The sequence below is a fragment of the Plecotus auritus genome (genome assembly GCF_963455305.1).
Source record: "Plecotus auritus genome assembly, chromosome: 4".
NCBI classification, from domain to species: Eukaryota; Metazoa; Chordata; class Mammalia; order Chiroptera; family Vespertilionidae; genus Plecotus; species Plecotus auritus.
In genome coordinates, this window is record NC_137775.1 from 136,460,869 (window position 1) to 136,480,218 (window position 19,350).

General features: G+C 49.4%; 1 protein-coding gene across 1 annotated transcript; it reads left to right on the forward strand.

Annotated features, from left to right (window-relative positions):
* Positions 1-576: 576 nt before the first annotated feature.
* Positions 577-14,343, forward strand: ADCK2 (aarF domain containing kinase 2). The gene is made up of 8 exons (XM_080666483.1): positions 577-2,401; positions 3,207-3,353; positions 5,973-6,101; positions 7,091-7,186; positions 10,785-11,036; positions 11,828-11,956; positions 12,794-12,847; positions 13,904-14,343. Exons 1-8 carry the CDS (start codon positions 1,475-1,477, stop codon positions 14,042-14,044), a joined length of 1,875 nt encoding a protein of 624 aa, XP_080522609.1. The 5' UTR covers positions 577-1,474; the 3' UTR covers positions 14,045-14,343.
* The last annotated feature ends 5,007 nt before the right edge of the window (positions 14,344-19,350 follow it).

The following is a 19,350-nucleotide window of genomic DNA, read 5'->3' on the forward strand; positions in this document are numbered from 1 at the left end:
CGCCTGGCTCCACGCCCCCCTCCCCCGGCCCTTTCCACTGACATCTTTGTAGCTCTCCCTACAGCTTTCTGTGCCCAGTTCTCCAAGCAGGGCGTGGAACCAGGTGGGACAGATGCACCGTCCCCTCCTGCGGCTAAGGCCGGGCAGCGCTGTGCGGCCTCAGGGGTGGAGCGGCCCAGCACCGGCCGGACTAGGAACAGGGCTGGGTTTAGACTGCACATGAGCTTCGTGGGATCTGGCAGCTGCCCCACATTTAAGCGGAAGCCATACCCCCAGGTCCAAACACATTGCCCAAATTGATGCAGCCTGGGCCCCCCTTCCCCCCATTGAAAACTTACCTGTGTTGACAACCGGCTTGCAATTCATGGCCTACTTCAGGGTTCCCACGCTTTGTAGGGAGAGCTACAAAGATGTCAGTGGAAAGAGGGGAGGGGGGGCCTGAAGTGCGCGTTTGCCTTTTGTGCTCTAACTGGGACCCAGGACCTGAGGGCAACGTGTGCCTCAGCCCCTGTCCGTACCGCGTCCGCTTTAAGGGGCCGTGCCAGCGCTAGCGGGCGGGGCGCTCCCGGAAAACGCGGGCCGCGCAGCCTCTGAGCCCGGTCGCCTGCTCTCGGCGCCGGATCCCCGGCCTCCCGCACTCCCTCCGGCTCTCGGCGCCCCGATCCCCGGCCTCCCGCACTCCCTCCCGGCTCTCGGCGCTCCGATCCCCGGCCTTCCGCACCATCTCCCGGCTCTCGGCGCTCAATCCCCGGCCCTCCACACCACCTCCCGGCTCTCAGCGCAGGATCCTCGGTCTTCCGCATCCCCTCTCCGCTCTCGGCGCTCCGATCCCGCCTTTGGCGCCGCGACCCGCTACGGGCCTCTGAGCTTCGACCCTTGGCTTCACCTTCAACCTCGACCCGACTCCACCCCCATCCAGCCCCTCCGCATTCCAGCTCTGGGCGGGTGCCGGGCCACGCCGGCGATCTCGTGCGGGCCCTGGCTCGCAGGGTGACTGCGGCCGCCGGCTCTGTCTTCCCCTTCGCGGCCACCTTGCGTGGGTCGCTTCCCGCCCTGGGCCTGGCTTTGTGTCTGGCTTGGCCCCTCGGGTTCTCACAGTGGGTCGAGTTCTGAAAGCCCCGTAGGCGCAGCCCGTTTGGAGCGTAGGCCCCCAGCAGCCTCAGGCCTTGGGCCAAGGGCAGGTACTCGGAGGGAGGGAGCAGGGCGTGGAGCCAGGTGGGACAGATGCGCCGTCCCCTCCTGCGGCTAGGGCCTGGCAGCGCTGTGCGGCCTCAGGGGTGGTGCGGCCCAGCACCGGCCGGATTAGGAGCAGGGCTGGGTTTAGACTGCACATGAGCTTCGTGGGATCTGGCAGCTGCCCCACATTTAAGTGGAATGCTCAGCTGTGGTCCTGACTCATGTCAGCCTGGTGAACATAGGTAGGTGCCCTTTAAGTTGAGAGCAGGCAGCCTCTGCGGTGTAACTCTGGGAGAGGATGGTGACTCCCTGGCGCTTCTCTGTCAGGTTCTGCTTGTCACACCTAAGGGGTTTTGAGCTCAGAAAGGAATTCAGTCTCTTAAGACCCTCTAGACGAAATTCCAGACTATGTTGGCTTCTGCTTGGCACTTTGCCCAAATTTGTCTCAGTCTGTGGGGACATTGGTGACCAGGCCCCTGAGCCCTTGTGTCAGCGAAGGGCCAGCTGGGTTGAACTGGCTGAAAATGGGCCCCTGGAAAGAGTCCCCTACGAGGGGCGGCTAGGCTGCCTCCTTCTATACCTCCGGATTGGGCTCCGGGCTGGAGCTCTCTTGGTGAAATTCTTCCCCCTCCTTCTACTCTACCCTCTCACCTACCTGGCTCCCAGCATCTCCAGCCTCTGGCTCCACCTGCTTCTGAAAGCCACCGAGACCTCAGGCCCAACGTATATCAAACTGGGCCAGTGGGCCAGCACCCGGCGAGATCTTTTTTCAGAGGCTTTCTGTGCCCAGTTCTCCAAGCTGCATGTCCAGGTGACCCCACACCCTTGGATTCACACTGAGCACATCCTGCAGCAGGCCTTTGGGGAGGACTGGGGGAAGGTTCTGTGCTTTGAGAAGCAGGAACCTGTGGGTTCAGGCTGCGTGGCCCAAGTGTACAAAGCACGTGCCAATCCTGTCTTCCTGGAGAATGACAGCATCCAGAGACTTGCCCAGGCCTCCAGGCTGCAGCCTTGTTCAGAAGCTGGGGCACTTGAGGGGCTGAGAGAGCTCTTTGGACACCTGGAGAAGGAGTGGAGATCTCAAGGAAGTCTTGCTGACCAGTCATTTCTAGAAAGGCTGCTTCTCCCTACAGCTGACCTGGTTGGATCAGACGCAGTTGTGTCTCAGGCTTTGGCACCTGCCTACCTACCTGAACCACATCACCTCATTCCAGTGGCAGTGAAAGTAAGTGCTCTGATGTCTTCAGAGGGCCCTTCCCATCTCTAAAATCTCACTAACCCCATGGAGCTTTCCTAGATCAGGAACCCCTCTTTTGCCAGTCACCCCACATTGCCTTCCATTAGCTTGGCTATTATCTGAGTGTGTATGATGTGCAAGCTGTTTTGTTTCTTGGCTTGAGGGAGAGGTGGTGGTGTGATAGTCTCATAAAAGGAAAATAGTGGGTTTGGAGTTTGCTGCCTCTGTGGGTGGAGAAACCACCGTCTAGCTGATCTACTACTCTGGGGTCAGGATACATTGGAGACAGACTATGACGAGCCCAAGATGGCAGTGTTCATTTTTACAGAAGTGGCTTTCTTCTCGCTTCATTTTCTGCCTTCCCTGCCTGGGCTCCACACTTTTCCACTCCCATTCAGCACTACCCAGGGGATCTGGCAGACACAAGTAGCAGGTATCCCTGATGATCTCTTTTACCTCCTTGGGAAAAACTCTCCTACATTTTCACCAAGCACCCTGTGGTGACTTTTTTGCACTTTTTGGGAGCCACTGATCTAAACTTAATATATTTAGGAAGAAAACGCCCGCCTATTCCCAGGAAAGCTAAGTGCAGTGCAGAGGAGCTGCCTTCAGCATCTCCTCAGGGAAGGCACACAGGAGTGAGGAAGGCAAGAGCATCCTGGGTGTTGGGACTACTTCCTCTTTGCTCTGATGAGAAGCCAGCTGGTTCTCCTTTGATGGTACGACCCAGCCCTGGCTAAATGAACATGCCTTCCTGATCCCTCCTCTGTCTCACTGTTCCTCTTTCTGGCAGGTATTGCACCCTGGCCTGCTCTCTCAGGTGAGAATGGACCTGCTGCTGATGAAGATGGGCAGCCAAGTCCTTGCACTTTTGCCAGGAATCAAGTGGCTTAGCTTGCCTGAGATAGTGGAGGAATTTGAGAAGCTCATGGTCCAACAGGTGAATTTCACTTCCCTTGGTTATAAATAGCATCTAAGAGAGTTCTTGCCATTAGCAGCTGTTTAGTAAATGCTGGATGAATGAGTAATTTCCCAGTAGGTCACATCTAGTATGGTATGTTAGTCAGGGTAGGCAACACTAGTTGATATAACAAAGAACACCCAAATCTCAGTAGCTTAATGCAACAAGGTTATTGCTTGTATCAAAGTTCCATGCAGGTGAACTGAAGGAGAGAGAGAGGAAACTCTACACCAGAGTTATTCAGGGACCCAATTTCCTCCCAAGTTTGGCACTGCCATCTACAACATGTGTCATGTAGGGTCAGTGTGGAATTGGGGAAAAAACCATGGAGGACCATGTGAGAGATTTTGTGGCCAACCCTGGAAGTGATGAACATAACTTCTTCCTAGTCTAAAGGTCAGCTTTAATCACACAGGCCCTGCAAAGTTGCTTGGGAAACATAGTCTTCCTTAGTACCTGGGAGGAAAGTGAAATCATCCTGGTGGAATATACAACGTGATCTCTAAGTGCCACAATCAATGGCTGAACTCTAGGGTGATAAGAATTAGGTTAAGTCACAGTGCCTTGTTTTGCTTTGTTTCCAGGGCTTTTGAGTAGATAAGGACCTCCTCCCTGTTCAGGACCTTGGGATACCTGTTTAAGTAGCCAGACTTGGTAAATACACTTTGGGGGCCATCAAGGCTCCAAGTAGGCATCTGCCCTGTCTCCCTGTTGGTAGTGCAGAAATTGGCAGACTTTCAGAAGCAAGGTGCCAAGTCTTCATTTAGGTCCTTGGATATAATGAGAAGCTGATGAACTAAGAAAACAAGTGAGCTTTTCCTGTCCATAGGAATATATTGTAGGCAGAGGGGGCTGACCTATAAATACTTGCAAATAGAGTTTGATCAGAGTTACAGGAGGAGTCTCCACAAGTTCAGTTGGGTTCAGTTGGGGCTAAAGAGAGGAAGTGATCATTCAATCTTGAGGGTCAAGGCTCCCTTGGCTCAAGTTGGATCTTGAAAGGTGAGTGGTATTTACAGTTGGACCAAATGGGGGGAAGATATTCCAATCAGAGGGAATAAGGAAGGCAAAGGATGGGGGTAAATCAGCAGGCTGGGGTGTTCAGCACCAAATAGATTGGGTGAAGCTAGAGTTTCGGGCAGTAGAGGAAGGGGGAGGCACAAGAGATGGACCTGAAGAGAGAAGTAGGGGCCAGCCCATGACCCGCCTTGGATGTCATCCTAAAGAATTTAGACTTCATTCTGCATGTAGTAGGGGACACCAGCAGAAGAAGAGCGTCCTCTTCCAGGGAGGGAAGATGGGTCAGGAAGCCCAACTCAGATGCCTCTGTTCAGGTGACTTCTTGTGAGTCACCATGAGGGTGGCAGTGGGGTGGAAAGGGAGAATAGATCCGAGAGTGGTTAGGGCTGCAGAGGTGATGGCACTGAGCACTGATGGGAGTGGAGGGTAAGAGAAGGAGTAATCTGCAGTGACTCTCAGGTGACTGGGTACATGTGGGTGTGTATGCAAGTAAATTCTATATAGACACTGAGTTCAAAGGTCCCTGTGGACTTCCACAGGGCAATGTCCAGATGGACTTGAATATAAATCCAGAGACTGGTAGAGGGGGACTGGATGGAGGTCAAGGTTCTGTCATCAAGAGGTAATAGCTGAGGATGTGAGGGGATGGAGAGGAAGAGCAAAAGCTGGTGAAGGTCAGGAGCTGAGAGATACCAGCATCTTTGGGGCATCTGAGGAGGAATGACCAGGAGCCCAGATCCAGATAGGGCAATTGAGAGGCAGGGGTGGAAGCTGGGATAGTGAAAACTGGTTCAGGAAAAATGAGGTCTTAGAGTTAATTAGGATAAAAATGGGACTGCGCCTTTGACTCTGGCAAGCAAAACACTTGGTGAGTTGGGGAGAGCAGTGTCAGTGCAGTGGGTGGAAGTGAGCCTTAATCAAGGGAAAGAGCTGGAGTCCTGGCCAGTGCGCTCAGTGGTTAGAGCAGCCGTGGGCAAACTACGGCCCGCGGGCCGGATCCGGCCTGTTCGGCTGTTCTATCCGGCCCGCGGAGCCGAAAGAGCGGAGGGTTCTCTTGCTCTCCCCTCCGCTCCTTTACTTTGAATTTATATTAGTTCACACAAACACTCCATCCATGCTTTTGTTCCGGCCCTCCGGTCCAGTTTAAGAACCCATTGTGGCCCTCGAGTCAAAAAGTTTGCCCACCCCTGGAGAGTGTTGGCTGGGGTCTGGGGGCGGGGGCTAGTGTTGGCTTGGGTGGCAGTGGTGTGGAGAGGCCACAAAGCTGAACCCCTGGGAGATGGGGAAGGGGTCCATTGGCTGGTGTGAAGGGGGTGGGCAGGGCAGGAAGAGCGGAGAAGCAGGGAAGCCCAGGTAATGCAATGGTGTCTGCTGTCTGTAGCTTAGAGGAGTTCAGGAGGAGGTTGGGGATTTGAGGGGAGGCCTTTAGTCACAGAACGCCTCCTCCCATGTCTCCTGGGGAGCTGTCTGTGCAGGAGAAGCAGGTGGCTCTGTGACTTGCTAGCTCTTTGGCAGTTCAGATGTTGCTATCCCTGTGCCCCGACTACCCCTTTATCTTTTCTCTTCACTTCCCTGTAGATCGACCTGCGCTACGAAGCTCGGAATCTCGAGCACTTCCAGTGCAACTTCCTGAACGTGAAGTCTGTCAGATTCCCCACCCCTCTGCATCCCTTTGTCACCAGGGATGTTTTGGTGGAAACATATGAAGTAAGAATCAGAACTTACCTGGCTGTGCCTTTCACTCACAGCTGGGCTGTCTCTGCTTCACTTGGTGGTTTTAGTCTGCAAAGACAAAAGCTGAGGGAGAGCATGTGATTACATGTGCGAGGACTTCGGATGTGATCTGAGGTGGGAGTAGCATAGTGAGGTGGCCAGGGTGTGGCCTCCGACTTTCTGGATTTGAAAATCTGCTCTGCCACTTTATTTGTTGAATAACTTTAGTTTCTTCATGTATGACAGCAGGCCACTCTTCCTGCCTCATGGGGTTCTCCCAGGAGTCAGTGACACACAATGCAAAATGCCCTCAGCTAGTGTTTGCACAGAGAAAGTGCTCAAGCATTTGTGTCATGTCACTGGCCTTAGCTGTCTCCTGCTCCAGCCTCCTTTGTGAAGATGGTAATATGAGGTGCAGGGAAGTAATGCCACCTCCCAAAGTTACTAGCTGTGTAGCCTTGAGCAAGTTACTTAACCTCTCTGGGCTTTAGTTCTTTTATTTATTCATTAGGGATAACAAAATCCATCTCAGTGGGTTGCTCTGACACTTAACCAACCTATATGAAATGATTATTTACTAGCTTCCCTTTCTTCTCTTTTCACCCTTTGCCCCTGTTTTCTTGCTCAAGGTCACAGAATTCATTCTTGTCTCTATTGGCTGGTTCTTGACCAGAAACTAGCTCTCTGGGGCCTGTTCCTGTCTCCTCCCACCACATTGCAATATCGTTACCTGTGGGTGGCAGAGTCAATGGGTTTCCTCTCTAATAAATCTATGGGACTTGTTTTCCTTTGAGAAGTATTATGGAAGGGAAATGTAAATAGGTTAAAATCAGCTCGTGGGTGACAGATTCATAGCGGCTCTAAGAAAGGAAAAACTCTTTGGGTCACTTCCTAATCGACGGGAAGGCAACAGCACGTGTGCCGTGGGGATGAGGAGCAGAACTGTCCAGGGTAAAGTTGTTCCCTCCCTGATCTTCTTAAAGGAGAGCGTGCCCGTGTCCAGTTACCAGCAGGCAGGGATTCCCGTGGACTTGAAGAGGAAGATTGCTCGGCTGGGGATTGACATGCTCCTGAAGATGGTGAGCTCATGGGCTGGGAGAGGGTGCTCAGGCCCAGCATGTGGCCCATTTGCATGTGGGAAATGGTGGGGATACTGCTCAGCTACCCTGCGTGGAAGGCAAGGCCCGTGTAGAGTCTGCTCTAAACACAGCTGAGCCTATCATTCATTCTACAGCTTTCTCAGTGGCTTGCGCTCTGTCACCGTGCAAGGTGCTGTGGGAAGAGTGGGGAACAAGACCCAGGCCCAGTCCTAGTTGCCTACAAACAGCCTAAGACAACATCATATATTACATGCTACTTCCTTCATTCATTCAGCAAGTATGTATTGAGCATTTGCTATGTGTTAGACCAGTGGTCAGCAAACTCATTAGTCAACAGAGCCAAATATCAACAGTACAACGATTGAAATTTCTTTTGAGAGCCAAATTTTTTAAACTTAAACTTCTTCTAACGCCACTTCTTCAAAATAGACTCGCCCAGGGTGTGGTATTTTGTGGAAGAGCCACACTCAAGGTGCCAAAGAGCTGCATGTGGCTCGCGAGCTGCAGTTTGCCGACCACTGTGTTAGACAGTCCTGGCTTTACAGTAGTGAGCAAAAGAGACAGGATTACAATGTTCACAGAACTACCGTTTAGTGGGAAGACTGTCCATGAATAAGTAAATTATATACAGGGCAGGTACAGGCACCAAAGGGCCATTTCAGAGGGGCCTGACCTAGCCCAGGGATTTATTCAGGAAGTAGCTTCAGATCAGCTGGCATGTGAGGGAAGCCTAGGTGTCCCCTATGAGGGGACGGCCTGACAATGATTAAATGAGTTGACACTCAGAAAAGGACATAGTGAACCCTAAGCAATGTTAATTATCAGCATCATTAGTAGTGCTTGTGGCAACCCAGCATTGCTAGCAGCTCATATGCAGGATCAAAGAAAGAAGATACAGATACTTGTTGAGGGTCTGAGGTCTTCCCGGTGGTTGGCACAGAGTGTTTGAGGGATGGATGGCAGGGTCTAGGCTAGATAGGCAGGACGAGTGCCCAGGTCTAGAGGGTGCAGAGTTGGGATAAGAAGTATGCGGTCCGAGAGTAGGAGGAAAGAACTGATATGACCGAGTTGGAGCTCTGGGGCTGAGGTGAGCAGGATGGTAGTGGGTGCAAGCTGACAGCATAGTGGAAGCTTAAGTGCTCCTGCAGAGAGGGCTCAGGGCTGGGAGTCCTGACTCCACCTTCAGCCCCAGGTCAGCAGCCCCCACCCAAGGGGCTCCTGAAGAAGAGAGGTTGTCGTGGGAGAGCCAGGTTTCCACTTAGTGCAGTGGAAGCTCAGTTGATAGAAGCTCCAAGGAGCATTGTGGGTAGAGGGGAGGGTGCAGTGGGGAGTAGCCAGGCTAGAAGCAGCAGTAAGCAGTGCCCAGGAGTGGGGGGATTATGAGGGGTTCCAGCTCCTGGGGTCAAGGATAGGGGCATAGGCCCTGAGGGAATGAGCTGACAGCAAGATGCCAGGCTTAGGTCAGGGTCCCAGGATTTCCACCGGGTAGCAGTCTCCCTATGTCGAGTAAAGGCAGGGTCTGGACTAGGAGGGTCACTGTGGCCTGCATCCAGGAGGAGGGGCTCTGCTGGGCCAGGAGGAGTCTGCTGAGAGCCTCTCCGAAGCAGCTGCTCTGTGCCTCTGCACTGGGGCTCTCCTTTTTCCCCTATAGGATTGCTAGTGGTTTCTCTTTTTCATGGGAGGCAGATTTTTGTTCCCCAAAGTCACACCTGACTTTCTGTCTTATCATAGTCCCTGGGGCTTTCTTTCCTGCTTAGGAGTTTCAAAGCCATTTCTCCTTGTCTACTTGATTCTCTGCCAGTAGGTGGTTGTTAGTATTGCTGTTACATGTCACTGTGTGGACAAATGGAGTAATGGAGGGGAAGTCTGAGTTATGAAATATTTGAAAGAAAGGAAGTTCCATGAAAAAAATTTTTTTGTTTGTTAATCCTCACCTGAGGATATTTTGCCATTGATTTTTAGGGAGAGTGGAAGAGAGAGGGAAAGACAGAGAGAAACATCAATGTGAGAGAAACACATCTATTGGTTGCCTCCTGCAGTAGCCAACCCAGGGCTTGGCTGAGGAGGAGCCTGCAACCAAGTTACTAGTACAAGCCCTTGACCTTGGCTGGAATCAAACTGTGACCCTTTGGCCCGCAGGCCAACGCTCTATCAACTGAGCCAAACTGGCTAGGCGGAAGTTCCATGAATTTTAAGAGCAGAGAGGTTTGGGGAAAATCTTTCAACAATGAGTAGATAATTTTATTTTTTTAATCCTCACCCAAGGATAGGTTGTTGTTTTTTTACTGATTTTATTAATTATTTTTGTAAAAAGTATTTTTTTTATTGATTTCAGAGAGGAAGGGAGCGGGAGAGAGAGATAGAAACATCAACATTGATCGGCTGCCTCCTGCACGTCCCCTAGTGGGGCTCAAGCCTAAAACCTGGGCATGTGCCATTGACTGGAATCGAACCCAGGACCCTTCAGTACACAGGCCAACACTCTATCTACTGAGCCAAACCAGCTAGGTTTTTGTTCTTGTTTGTTTGTTTTTTTTACTGATTTTAGAGAGTGGGGAGGGAGGGAGGAACGGAAAGGGGTAGGGGGAGAAACATTGATGTATGAGAGAAACATTGACTGGTTGCCTCCTGTATCCACTCCCACCAGGGATTGAACCTGTAACCTTTCAGGTTTCCTATATTTTTTAATGCTCTTGACTTTGAAAATAACTTTTCTCTTGAAAACATCAACCAGTTAACGTAAAAAAAAACAACACTAAAAAAAAAAAAAAAACACCATTGAAACCTGTAAAGAATTTTTGTGAGTTTATTTGAGCCAAACTGTGGACATATGCCGGGAAGCAGAACCTCAACGAATTGAGATAATGCTCCAGAGAATGGCGGGTTACTTCTGTATTTATACATTGCCATCAAAGGAAAGAGACAAGAGACATAGGTGGGTTACATGAAATCCATTGGTGACAGACTAGAGAGGCGGGAGAAAGCAAAGTGGGGAAACCCCTGGGATTGGATAAAAAGTAAAATGAAGGACACATACTTAGGTGGGTGCAGGAACAATTAACATGATAATAAAGGAATTTGTGGTATCTGTCCTGGCGCCTAACACATTTGGTTTTGCCCCAGGGGGTCCAGAAAAAGGGACTGTTACAAGTTATCAGACATTTCAAGGGTATGTTATTATAGATACAAAAAGATAGATAGGCTCAGTTAAGGTAAAGGTTGACCTTGTCAGTGAAGATATGGCCTAGGACATAACTGCCTACCCATAACTGCTTTTAGTTAAAGTTTAATTTCAGACCATCCTTTGTGGTTACTTTAGGTCTCTGAGTTTGCAAGACTGCCATGCAGGCCCTCCCTGAGCTTGTCAGGTTAGCATGTGTCCCCTTTCGTCCACAAACCTGTCCTGTCCCTGTCTGAAATTCTGAATTGATGTCATCAGACAATGAATTAATTTATCAAATGTACACTTCCCTGCCATGGATCACTGGGAACATACCATCAAACTGGAAGCTTTTTCCTGGTGGTGATGGGGTGGTGAGGGTTGATTTAGACTTGAATAGTGCTGATCTCTTTCCAGATATTTGTGGACAACTTTGTCCATGCAGACCTTCACCCTGGGAACATCCTGGTCCAGGGTGCCGATGGTCTTTCCCAGAGCCAAGAGGCACGGCTGCAGCAGGTGGATGTTTGTGACACACTGGTGGTGTCCATGACGCCTGCCCGGTGCCCACTGCGCCTGGTGCTCCTGGATGCTGGTATTGTGGCTGAGCTGCGGGCTGCTGATCTGAGGAACTTCCATGCAGTTTTTATGGCCGTAGCAATGGGGCAGGTGAGACCCACTGGGCCCTTGGGGGTTGGGCCCAAATCCTTGAAGCTCCTGAGAACTTTAGGGCTCTTCAGCCTTCGTTCTTCTTGTAAATGCCGTGTTTGCCGCAGGTGCTCCTAACAGAAACATCACTGGTCTTTAGTCAGAAAGTGCTGGTGCCCGTGACTGAGGCCAGTTCCAAGCGGCTCATGGTTTGGGACAGGAAGAAATGCCTCCTTCCCAAATGCCTTCGTGTAGTCGTGGTAGTTTGTATGGTAGTTTCTCTTCCTTCTTCAACAAGCATACAGTGGACACTAGGAAGGCTAGCTCCTGCTTAGGCGGCTTCTGGGGGGGCAGAGGCTTGAGCCTGGGCCACGGTGGCAGGTAAGGTGGGGCATGTTCCCCTGCACAGGCTTGGGTGGACGAAGAAGGTCACAGCCCAAGGAGGGACGTGAAAGGCACTGGCAGTGACTACCAGGGTAGGTGGGTGTTTGGGGAGACCATAGAGGCTTTGGTTAGAGGGTGTCCTGGGCGGAGGAGTGTCCTGACCAGAGAAGGAGTGAGAAGGCTGCAGCACAGAGGCTGTGAAGAGGGAATTCTGCTGGGGCAGGAAGGGAGCCCATGAGGACAGTGTGGTTGGTCCAGCCTGGTGACAGGTCCTGGTGGCTCTGAGGCTAGGCTGGTTGGTCAGCAGTGGCCAAAGGCAAGATAGAAGAACTAGGTGGAAACAACTAGGATAGGAAGGAGTGTGGGCAGATCATCTAATTTTGTGCCCTCCCAGCTCTACCAAGTTTCTTTTCTTTTGTATCTTCCAGGGCCAAAGAGTGGCTGAGCTCATCCTGCATCACGCTCGGGCCAGTGAGTGCAAGGACGTGGAGCGATTCAAGGCTGAGATGGCCACACTAGTAACGCAGGCCAGGAAGAACACTATCACCCTGGAAAAGGTGAGCAGGCCACAGAGGGGCAGGGGCCTGAGTACTGCCCTTGCCCGTGGCCAGAACAAACCCCAAATTGAAGGGAGATCTTTTAATGGGGAGAAGTCTGGAGGGGGTTTGAGTTTTAAGGCAGATAAAGAACATCTGCCCACATCTCCCAGGTGTGAGGAGGCCCACTGGAATCTCTGACTCTCAAGAATGGCTCTTTGACCAGGTTCCCAGGGTGCCTTCTGGGGCGTGACATATATAGTGTCGCACCCCAGCCTGTCTGGGGTGTAGCTGTTCTGCCGCTTCTTCTGTATCTCGAGCTCAGCTGAGCTTGAAAGGATGGATGACGGTCTCTGAGTGGCCAGAAGACATACCCAATGTTCATATCCTTTATTTAGACTTGAGTTCAATTTGTATTTTACACTCAGTTCTAGCAAAACTGAGCATTTTCTCAAGTTCATGGCTACACTAGCAGGATCGAGTCAGAGCTCAGAAAGAGCAGCAGCTGGCACCCAGGCGCTGCTGATCCTCCTTATTCAGATGTGGTGTGTGTGTGCTGGGGGTGGGGTGGGGGGACGGGGACACACACTGGGTGAGCCGGGCCTCCAGGCCTCTTCCTGGAAGGAGCCTTTGAACTCAGACTCCTCATACTCGAGATGATAGTTGGGCTCGTGCATGTGCAGTCCTTCTGGAGTTAGTCTCTTTCCACTCACTGGTGTGTGTGTGTGTGTGTGAGTGTGTGTGTGATGGGAGAGACGGGATGTTGGGGGAGGACGGGACAGGGGCCTGGGCGAAAAGTAATTGGGGTGGGGGTGGGGGGTTGGCACTCTCTGCAGTCAGTTTTATTCTCTTTTCCAGCTCCAAGTTTCCAGCCTTCTCTCAAATGTCTTTAAGTTACTGATGACTCACAAGGTGAGGCCCCTGGCAGAGCTGAACCTCTCTGCTCCAGCCAGGCTGGAGGGGAGGTCTCTGGGGAAGCTGATGGGTGGCCACAGGGTCGTGAGAAGTACTCCTCTTATATGAGATCTCGTTTTTTAAAAATATTTCTCGTACCACTTCATTAGCATGAAGAGTGCTGCTTCTTTGTACTAACTAGGTACAGCAGGTTCTTCCTTGTCACAATGTTGGTCTGTGTCTCTATAAGGCTAAGCTGTCCAAGTATCTGTGATACTGAGCTGTAGAAAAATGGATTCACAGATGTAAACACCATCTAATGATAGCGGTGCACATGAACGATACATGGTACTAATCTAAGTCATACTTATACAGCTCTTTCCTGAGCAGTGTAAAATCCTGAGGCTGGGCCAGCCCAAGAGGAGGTGCCTCTTGACCTGGTGTGTTCAGAGACCCCAGCACGGCTGTTGTGGCCTCTGCCTCCTGCCCCTGTTCCTTGGAGGGACATGGCCTCACAGTTCTCCACCTTGGCCTTTGTCTGTCTCCTTGTGATGGAGTGTGGTCTTGGGTTATTCTTCAAAGTAAAGCTGTCAGCCAAGGGTGTTGAGGGCAGGGCAGGGAAGATTTTAGTCTGAAGATTGGCCTTTCCAAATGTTTCTCTTGAGGTTCTGCAATCCGATAGTGAAATACTGCATTTGGCAAGGATCATAACATAGAATTAAGAGTCAGAAAGGTGGCTGGTCAGAAGAATGATCCTTATTTAGATTTACAGTTTCTGGTATATCACTGAGATACTAATTTTATTATTTTTAAGTCATATGAACACACACACACACACACCTAGAAAAGTACATAGCACATCCCCCAGATTTTTCCTTAGTAATACTCATAGACGGGAGGTTGGGTGAGTAGATGAGATGGTGGGCAAGATGATGGGGAAGGGAAAAGAGGGTTAGGTAGACAGTGAAAGTCACATGGACGGGTATAGGAGGCCAAGAGCAGACAGCTACATGGTTATCCAGAACTCTACATATCAATGGGCTTTGGGAAGAACCCACTTATTTTCTCTTTCAGGTAAAGCTTGAGAGCAACTTCGCCTCCATTGTGTTTGCCATCATGGTGCTCGAGGGGCTTGGCCGCTCACTGGACCCCAAACTGGACATCCTGGAGGCAGCCAAGCCCTTCCTGCTGAAAGGGCCAGTGTCTCCCCCCTGACTGGCAGTGGGCATGCCGCAGGCTTGCAGTGGGCCTTCCTCTCGGAACTGAAGGCTCCTCCCAACAGCCTCTCCTGGGGCAGTGAGAACACTTACAAATTGGGATGTGTGGAGGGCATGCATTGCTTTTCTCTCTGATTTGGCTTTAGGCATCTGTTTAAATAGCTTTGTGTTACTTGGGGAAGTAAAGGGAGGGGAGGTTCCTATCTATTCAGTTGTAGGAGCTGGACCTGGTGGGAGACTATTTCAGGGAAAAGGTTCTGTGGAGAAGGACGAATAAACTCAAGTTATTTTGTTTTCTTCTTCTCTTTCCTTAACCCTCTGGAATCCCTCATCAGGTGGGTCCTCTTGGCCTCTGATAATTAAGTTAGAAAATGTCATAATATCTTGTAGAACCATGGCTTCCAATTTTTAAATGTACCCTTATTGGTAAAAAGTTGAATATATTTATGTACACATACATATATAATTTATTTATATATTTTATGCAGGCGACACCATCACTAGCAAATATCTGGAGGTGCAATGTACAGTTAGGGCAAATTTCACTGTATTTCAAATGATCTTCTTTATACTTTTAAATATTTTTGCTAACTTCTTGCTAAATTTTATTACAATGGGAAAAAGGAAAAGCAACAATTAACGTGGCTGATACCGTAGGGACAGGAGCAGAATCAGGTCTGCCCTCTTCTTAAAGTTCTCCTGTGCTTACATATTAGTATTCAGATTGTGGTTCCTCTGAGCAATGTTCAGGCCATTGTGCATTTGTCTAGGGCTAATTTAGGTTAATATTCATATGTAGATATTATAATCAGCACAACCTCTTAACCAGGGCTTGAAATCTGCAGGAGCACCTGTGACACTCTAGCAGTGAATTAAGGGGTGGTGGGCACTGCCTGCCCCTCTGTGCCCGGCCCACCCACAGACTGTTCCTTCAAAGTTGACCTGACATGTGGCTGGTCCACATGGACTAAGAAGATCCCAAGGTTAGATTGTAGAGTAGATATTGGTAAAGCTTAAATTTCTTAATTTTCTAAATAAAATAGTATTTTTCCTCTCATCCCAGTGGATTCTCTTGCTCATTTTGGAGACCACTGCTTTAGACAGTGAGTGAAAAGTCAAGCCTTCCTGTTCTCTGAAGTCCTGCTCTGGCCACAGGACTAGATTCTTCCACTCTCCTTTTCAAGGATAAAGTTCTTCGTTTCTGTCTTTTAGGGAGCAAGTAACGTTTAGTTGGGCAGAGATTCCTTTGGTGAAGTTTTTCCCAGAGGGGTGGAGATGTTATTTTTATTTCCCAATCTTGAGGGGAGGGCATTCTAACCAGGCAGGGAGGTACTGTGGTGGCTCCAGGTAGCTGGGAAAGGGAAGTGGCACTGTTCAGCTCCCTCCTCACGGGCACATCAGTCAGACACACAGCCCCTGTGCCACATACATATAGACATTCACTGTGGGGCAAGAGAGGGGGGACACACAGAGTACGTGCTACCCTGAGCCTACACCAGCATGACCAAGCCTTTCCTTAACAGCCAATGGATTTAATCAAGCCATCTGTGGTATATATTATTTATCTATCACTGCATACAAACAACCCCAAAACTTACTGGCTCGGAACGTTTTTTAAAGCATCTGTAATAATAAAAGTGTAATATGCTAGTTAGACCAGACATCCTTCCTTCCGGACAAAGCCGCGAAAGAGGCCCCCAGCTATAGCCATGGCGTCTGCAGGTGGGTGCTGGGCCAAGGCCCTTGCACAAATTTTGTGCATCGGGCCTCTAGTGTGTGTGTGTGTGTGTGTGTGTGTGTGTGTGTGTGTGTGTGTGTGTGTGTGTGTGTGTGTGTATATATATATATATGCACTGGTGGGTCCTTTGGCCTGGCCTGCACCTTCTCGCAATCCAGGACACTTCAGGGGATATTGGAGAGCCGGTTTCAGCCCAATCCCCGCAGGCCAGGCTGAGAAATGCCACGGGTGCATGATCAGGGCCAGGGAGGGACCTTGGGAGGGCTCCAGAGCATGTCTGGCCTGTCTAGCCCAGTCCCGATTGGCCAGACCCCAGCAGCAAGCTAATTTACCAGTCGGAGTGTCTGCCCCCTGGTGGTCAGTGTGCATCATAGCAACTGGCTGATTGAACAGTTGGACACTTAGCATATTAGGCTTTTATTATATAGGATATATATATATATATACACACACACACACACAAACAGTGAGTGGCCAGATTATTATGATCTCTGAACGCATAATAATCTAGCCACTCAGTGTGTGTATGTGTATATATGTATATATGTGTGTGTGTGTGTGTGTGTGTATATTTTAGAGGCCCGGTGCTTGAATTTGTGCATGGGTGGGGTCTGGCCAGCCTGGCCAGGGGGAGGGGACATGGGTGGTTGGCCGGCCTGCCTGCTGGTCAAACTCCTGGTCGAGGGGACAATTTGCATATTAGCCTTTTATTATATAGGATATACACTGAGTGGCCAGATTATGATCTCTGAATGCATAATAATCTGGCCACTCAGTATATATATAAATATACTGGAGACCCGGTGCATGAATTTCATGCATGGGGGGGGGTCCCTCAGCCCAGCCTGCACCCTCTCCAATCCAGGACCTCTTGGGGGGTGGGGATCAGACCTAAACCAGCAGTTGGACATCCCTCTTGCAGTCCGGGACTGCTGGCTCCTAAATGCTCACCTGCCTGCCTGCCTGATCGCCCCTAACCCCTCTGCCTGCCTGCCTGATTGCCCCTATCTGCTCTCCCCTGCTGGCCTGATCGCTCCTAACTGCCTCTGCCTCGGCCCCCGCCACTATGGCTTTGTCTGGAAGGACATCCGGAAGATGTCCAGTATATCTGGTATAATTAGCATATTACCCTTTTATTAGTATAGATGTTTTCATTGATTTTTAGGGAGGAAGTGAGAGGGATAGAGAGATAGAAACATCCACTGATGAGAGAGAAACATCATCGATTTGCTGCCTTCTGCATGCCCCCTACTGGGGATCAAGCCCACAACCCAGGCAAGTGCCCTGACCGGGAATTGAACTGTGACCTCCTGGTTCATGGGTCAACGCTCAACCACTGAGCCACAGTGGCCAGGCAGAACAACATTTATTACCTCACAGTGTCCAAAATCTGGGTACAGCTTAGCTGCATCCTCTACTCAGGGTCTTGCCCAGACATGTTAGTTTTTTAATCCTCACCCGTGGATATTTTTTCCACTGATTTCTAGAGAGTGAAAGGTAGGAAAGAGGGAGGAAGAGAGAGAGAGAGAGAGAGAGAGAGAAACATTGACATGAGAGAGGCACATGGATTGGCTGCCTCCCCCACCTCTACCAGGGCTGGGGAACCTGCAACCAAGGTATGTGCCCTTCATCAGGAATCGCACCTGCGACCCTTCAGTCTGCAGGCCGATGCTCTAACCACCGAGCAATTGGCCAGGGCTGTATAGACATTTTGAGGCTCTACTATGGTGGGTCTGATGCCATGCTCAATTGTGATTGTTGGCATGACTCATTTCCTTATGGGCTTTTGGACTGATGGCCTCAGTTTCTCAGGAGCCATTACAAAATGAACACAGGCTGTGTTGAAGAGGAGAAAAATGGTTAATGGGTGTGTTTTAATATACATAATTAGCTGATTTTTAAAACAAGAATTTTAAACACACTAAATTTGATTTATAAAGTCATCTTTTTAAGGAGAAAGGCTACTTTATTGGGTATAAATTGATAAAGTGGCAGCATGCTGTTTCCCTGAATAGGGATCATAGCTCAAGCTCCTCTAAAGTAGTACAGGTTTGTTTCAGTGACCAAAACCACTGGAAAGATGTTTCTTTCCAAGACACACAAGGAAAGTGAGGTCAAGCAAGGCTTTAAGAGCAGGAAATTAGCCCCAACTAGTTTGGCTCAGTGGATAGAGCATCGGGCTGCGGACTGAAGGGTCCCAGGTTCAATTCCGGTCAAGGGCATGTACCTTGGTTGTGGGCACATCCCCAGTAGGGGGTGTGCAGGAGACAGCTGATCGATCTTTCTCTCTCATTGATGTTTCTAACTCTATTCCTCTCTGTAAAAAATCATTAAAATATATTTAAAAAAAAGAGTAGGAAATTAAATAAACATGAAGTTTTGTGAACAGGTTTTTTCCTCATCCCTTTGCTTTGTTTTCCAGATATAGAATAGGTTCTTGATTTGGGATTAGATGTTCAATGTGGGCCATTAAAAAAATTCTTTATTACTGAAAGTATTACATATATCTCCTTCTTTCCCCAATTGACCCCCTCCAGCCTGCCCTAGGACCTCACCGAGATGTGGGCCATTTAGAGTCTGTTCTTACAGTCTGTCAAAATTTGACTGGGAATTTGATTTGCATTTAAAAGGTTAGAGCTAAGGGCCAGGGCGTGGCATTCTTTCCCTCACCCTCTATTTTTATTTTTTAAAAAGTATTTTGATTTCAGAGAGGAAGAAGGAGAGATGATCAAGCCCGCAATCCAGGTATATGTCCTGACTGGGAAATGAACCTCCTCCTGGTTCATAGGTTGATGCTCATCTACTGAGCCAAGCCAGCTGGGCTCTCTCACCTTCGAAAATGCATCCATTCAAATGGGGTGCTCATCTTAGAACCCAATAGAGGGCCATCGTGTAATCGCAAAAGGCAGTTTGAGATATTTGCCCTTGGAGCTCTCAGAGCATGTCTGCAAGACAAATGTACCATGACTACAATCAACAGTTTATTGATTGGAATCATAACATTTTTATAGCAAAAAAATCATAATTTGTGATGTAAAACATTAAAGCTCCAAATTGCTACAGATCAATACTGCTTTAAATACAAGCAAGCACTGAAGTTAAAACTTTTTGTTTTATAATTCAGCAAGAAAGATGGGGAGCCCTGGCTGGTTTGGCTCAGTGGATAGAGTGTTGGCCTATGAACTGAAGGGTCCTGGGTTTGATTCTGGTCAAGGGCACATGCCTGGGTTGCGGGCTCGATCCCCAGTGGGGGGCGTGCAGGAGGCAGCCGATCAATGATTCTCTCTCATCATTGATGTTTCCATCTCTCCCTCTCCCTTCCTCTCTAAAATCAATAAAAATATATTTAAAAAATAAATTAAAAAAATAAACACCCTCTTACCAAAAAAAAAAAAAAAGATGGAGAAGGTGAATGAATTTTTGTTACCCTGAATCAAGCTTTTGCTACCAGGAAAGGAAGGTACAATAAAGGAATAAAAATTTCCTGAGTTCATGCTGTGGGCCAGTCACTATCTGTGGATTCTTAAATGACTCAAATTAAGATGAGGGGCACTGACGTTCAGAGA